Source organism: Halyomorpha halys, unplaced genomic scaffold, assembly GCF_000696795.3.
Source record: "Halyomorpha halys isolate HHAL.00 unplaced genomic scaffold, Hhal_1.1 Scaffold898.1, whole genome shotgun sequence".
NCBI lineage: Eukaryota > Metazoa > Arthropoda > Insecta > Hemiptera > Pentatomidae > Halyomorpha > Halyomorpha halys.
Genome location: NW_027112804.1, coordinates 115,967 through 121,476, shown reverse-complemented (window position 1 = coordinate 121,476; position 5,510 = coordinate 115,967). Strand labels below are relative to the sequence as shown.

At 30.2% G+C, this 5,510-nt stretch overlaps 2 protein-coding genes across 2 annotated transcripts in view; one reads left to right on the top strand and one right to left on the bottom strand.

The window, feature by feature from the left end:
• Positions 1–5,510, bottom strand: part of cn (Kynurenine 3-monooxygenase cn) — a 15,027-nt gene that overhangs the window by 6,406 nt on the left and 3,111 nt on the right. The window lies entirely within an intron of this gene.
• Positions 3,763–5,510, top strand: part of LOC106686914 (uncharacterized) — a 30,847-nt gene continuing 29,099 nt past the window's right edge. The window contains exon 1 of the mRNA XM_067050563.1: positions 3,763–3,934. Coding sequence (XP_066906664.1) covers positions 3,785–3,934 — 150 coding nt within the window. The 5' untranslated portion in view covers positions 3,763–3,784. The remainder of the gene's footprint in view (positions 3,935–5,510) is intronic.

The window sequence follows — 5,510 nt, the reverse complement described above, 5'->3', positions numbered from 1 at the left end:
TTGGTACTTCATAAAATTCATTACATATTAAATTTTTATTAGCTATTATCACTAAATTATTGAAAATCGAGCATAAACTTAATTATTGTACATAAATACATACAATACACACAAATACAAGAATATAAGAGGTGATGAAGAAGTTTGCAATGAGGGCATCAGCCTTCTGGGGTTGCTGGCAAAAATATCACAGCAGAAAAAAGGCAGTTATCTCACCCTAATTTTTGATTACTTTAATGAAAACTATGTACAATTACTAGTCAAAATTTATGAGTCTGCCAACTATAGGTAGGGGGAATAAAAAATGGCGGCTGTTTCAAAACCTTAAAAAAACATTAATTTTTCATTCGGAGCTCTATATCTTAAAAACTACCTACTATTATTACCTACTACTAGCTATTTACGTCCAATAGTTCTCGTGATATAGCTTTTTAAAAGGCAAATTTTTAAAAAATCTACTGAAAGATTAGTAGTTAGTTAATTTATTTTGAGAATTCTATATCTCAGGAACTATGTGACGTACAGATGTCTATTAGCACTCAAATTGAAGCTAGTTTAATGGACTATAAAGAAGTTTATGAACTTTACCTTCGTAGGAGTAATAGTTTACATGATATTTGCTAAAATAAATTGATTTATAGTTGTTTGGACAATATGTTTGATTTATGAAAAACTCCATTTCAGAAACCATTAGACGTACAGATGTCTGCCAGCGCTCAAATTAAAACTAGTTAAATTTACTACAAAATAGTTAATTATGTTTATCTTTGTAGGAGTAGTAGTTTTTCTTCACAAAATGTTAATTTCTAGTTGTTCGTATAAAATGTTGGAGTTTTGAAAAAATATATCTCTAGATCTTTAAGACGCACATATGTCTGCCAACACTCAAAATAAATGAAATTTAACTTACTATAAAGTAGTTTACGACACTTATCCTCGTAGGGGTAGTAGTTTTAATAATATTTATATATGAATATAAATTGGCAAATGAAAATTTGTCCGAACAACTATAAATCAATTTATTTTAGCAAATTGCATGTAAACTGTTACTCCTACGAAGATAAACATCACAATCTACTTTATAGCCCATTAAACTAGCTTTAAATTGAATGCTAATAGACATCTGTACGTCAAATGGTTTTTGAGATATAAATTTATCAAAATAAATTCACTAACTACTGATCTTTCAGTACGTCCCATACAACATTTTTATGAAATGTTGCTTTTTAAAAAGCTATATCTCGAAAACTATTTAACGTAAATAACTCTATTAGGGCTCATATTTTAGCAAATTTACTCTTCTTTAAATGACGTTCTCTTAGGTTTTCTTGTGTTGTTCTTATTTTTTAAGATATAGAGCTCCGAATGAAAAATTTTTTTTATCGCTTTTAAAACAGCCGCCATTTTTTATTCCCCCTACCTATACATGGCAGACTCATCAATTTTGACTATTAATTATACATAGTTCTCATTAAAGTAGTCAAAAATTGGGGTGAAATAACTGGCCTTTTTCTCCTCTTGGGCTCTTGTACTACTTGCTTCTCCCTGTCTACGCCCATGCCAACTTTAATCACTCTTCCATTTCGTATGATTTGAAATTGGTTATTTTCCCTTACCTGTTATAAGTAGCTCGTTTAAATGTTTTCTTCCTACTGAATATATGCACTGAAAAAAAAAAAATCTTTTTTAAACACGATTTTTTTTTAGATAATCAATGATAAAAAAAGTGTTATTTAATGTGCCTTTGTCATAAACATAAATATAGATAGGTACATTATTTGTTTTCGATTTTTTGTGAGCCGATTTTCATGTAGTAAAAATAATTAACTTTAAATCTAAAAGTAATAAAACAGTGATAAAATATACCAAAACCTTTTTTGATTTAATATTAATTTATTTAGAAAAAAAGGTCTAACAACGAAATAAATTTAAAACAAAATTACAATATTATAATAAACAATGAGTTGTTAATACAAGGAGGAAAAGTTTAAAAAAACATATATATATTTTTTTAAATGGGAATATATTAATTATTCATAACATAATATAAAAACAGATTATTTTTTTCTATTTAGCATTGTAAATTATTTAAATCAATTATGAAAATGTAAAATAAACAGTAAGTACAATTATTTCTTAGCCTTCTCTCATTGATTAGTATTTTTAAAAATCCTTTCAGTATGGAAACTGTTAATAGTGTTAGGTCGGTTAGAACCCACCAGTTGTATTTATTTCTAAATATCATCAATTAAAGAGTAATTTTATTTTGATACTATGGAACATAATATTATTTTATGTAGTTCTTTGTATATGTCTTCAAGTTGTTTTTAACTATTGACTAGCTGTGTATATATTCATTTGTCTTTTGATTTAAATTATCTAAATTTATTAAATTCGACTTTTGTAAACGAACATCTAGCGGTTGCCCCCTAACATTTTATGTTCGGACATTGGAAGGAGTTTTCTACCAAAATTCAATATATCCACTTTTGGAAAGTTATTATTAAAAAATACTACGGCAACAAATTATAGAGGTAAGTCAAATTTTTATTCGAAATGTTGATTTGTAACACCTATTTAACATGGAGAAAACTAAATTTTGATATAAAATTAATAGGTTTTAGATTTTGACTTTTAATTTATCATTCAATTTTTATTTTTGGAAAGTGGATTATTGCCTTTGGTTGAAAATTCCATGTTCAGAACAGTCCCTGGGGACGACCAAGGACTGGAGGATTGATTCTGAACTAGGTATCGTTCGAGCAGCACATTCATCTTAACTGGGTGCTACTTTATTTGTTACAATAAATGAACTATAATTCATCGTTGTAACAAAGCAAATACTGCTTCAATAATTTTGACTGTGTATGGCTGGTATTAGTGACCTGTAGAACAACTAGCCTTCATAACCATGAGTATGAAGTGAGTAATTACGTTAAACCCTAAAGCGGCGATTCCCCGACATTTTTTTCGCCATTTCTTGGGTAAAAAAAAAATTGCGGCACCCTTCTCGAGATAAAAATATATCCTTCAAGCGAATTAATATGTTGGTCAAGAAGAAAATACAGTGCAAAGTAAATACTAGAATGTGCTGTACATTTGCTATTTGCCACAAATAATATGAAAAATCTAAGGTCATGTTCAAAAAGAAGCCACACGTAAAAGTAAAAATGGTGAACTTGAAACCTACCTAAATAACTCATATCTATGAAGCTATCAAGACGATAGGAATTATTTTATGCCAGTGTTTTGTTTTTTTATACACTTCATCTAACCAATAAAAAATATCAGTGAAATTAAAATGATTTAAATCAACTAGATATTTTTTATTGGTTAGATAATTTATAAAATAGACTATAACTTAAATGTTATATACTATTTTATAAATTATCTAACCAATAAAAAATATGTGGAAAAATTTGATATTTATAGAAGATAAAAAACGTTATGTCTAAATAAATTTTTAATCAGAATCAATAAAATGCTCTAATTAAAAAAAAATATAACAATTAATGAAAAAAAATGCAATTAGAACAAAATAAAACATAAATATGTATATTGTTATGTTTAGGATAATTTAAGTAAATACAGTAATTTATAATTTTTTTTTTCTTTTGAAAATATGCTAAATTATAATTTTTTGTTTGTTCCAGTTAACGTAGGCCATAGCAAGATCTTGATGTCTTAGCTTTTATTGAATTTATTTTTGCATACCTTCTTGTAGACTGGGTCATAAGGGATGCTCATTTTATTCCCGTTTTTCGAGTGAATCATCCTTCCTTTCATGGGGATACCATGTTCCATGATGATATCCTCTAAGCCAACACGCGAGAGAGCCTCTATACCTCTTGTGGAAAGTGCTAAGTTGATAGATCGTCCTTTGCTTAAACTTTCTTTTCTTGGGTCTGTAAAGGAAGAAATAATATTTATTATCGTAAGTATTAAAACTACTTTAAAATAAAAACTATAACTTGAAATAGTATTTGTAGTCAAAAAATACAGATATTTAAATTTACAGAAGTACTATAAAATAACTACTGTATAATGTATCTTACTGGATATCTTGTATATCGAACTTTTGTAGTACAATATTCATGTTTTTATAATAAATTTGTATGGAGCTGAGAGCTCGGAAGGAGGTGCATATCCAATCCCGATAATTGCCAAATCTTGTGAAAACGGCCATCGGTGTCGACAATGAATGTTGTCGGACCGTGCGAAAATACTTTTATGAGTTCGTCCACTTAAGTTAATAAATTTCACACTACTGTTACAGTTACTTTGTTCTGTGACCATTGTTGAAGTAACGTGAACATAAATGGAACTCCTTATCACTTCTCCTATGAATGGTTAGGTACATGACTGAACCTGACATCTTAATTGCAATACCTTGTAGGTAGTGTGGCCCGAAAAATGAATTTTCTTAGTCAGGTAGAAATCTGCATTCTGGAGCTTTGTTTATCCAGTCAGTCACGATTTATAAAGGAGTTTTGAGTGGTATCTTAAAATGAGTCTTCCTCCTGGTACCGAAAGTTCTTACAGTGACAGTGAAATATAATGGCATCGATTAAGAAGACGGCTCTGCTCTGCTACTTGACTCGAATATACAGGTCACCTTGGCATGAAGCTGTGCAGATCATAATAGAGGCGGTGCCTCTCGACCACCTCATGCAAAGAATAAATAACCGAGCATGTTTACCAGAGGAAATGCTCAATAGGATTTTTGGAAACTCTTCAGGTGAGTATCGGGGAAAGACCTTACAATCTCGGAGGTTATCATTGAGGAATGGAGGCGACAATGGTATCGAAAATCAGGTTTCGTGGATACGAGACTAATTGTCGCGTATAAATTTTATCGGGTTCCTTCGGCAAACCTGTATTTCATAAACGGTTTGTCCAATTCGGTTCAAACTCGAAAGAAAGTCGGGGAATGATGTAAAATGAATCTAGTAACAATTTTATTAGATTCTGTCAACTATATGCAAACGTATTAACCGTCTCCTCCGATTAGGCTCAAAGTTGGGATTTGTGTAGACATGACCAAATATAAATTTCATCAACTTCTTTTGCTTATTCATACAATAAACTAATTTCCTGGATGCTCCTATAGTTTTAACATGGACCATAGAACCAGTTTCTTTTTTATATTTCCTGTTAAGACTTTATTCTAAAATCCTCAATGCTCCTTACTTTGTCACAAATAAGATCATACACAAAGACTTTAATGTTCCATATGTAACCGATCTAGCCCGAACCAGATATCACTCCTTCCATTATAAACTCCCTAACCACCCAAACCCACTTGTTTCTAACCTTGCTTCCTCTTCCATTCCTGACAATCCTCCGAGGCGCTTGAAAAGAAGATGGCCACGAGACCTGCTAATGTAAAACGTCATTAGAGTGCTACCAATGGGTAGTTTCTCTACATGCCTGTAACACTCCAATTTAACTGAAATCAAATTTACTAAATGTATTATAATGTACAGTTGTGAATAGCAATAAATAAATAT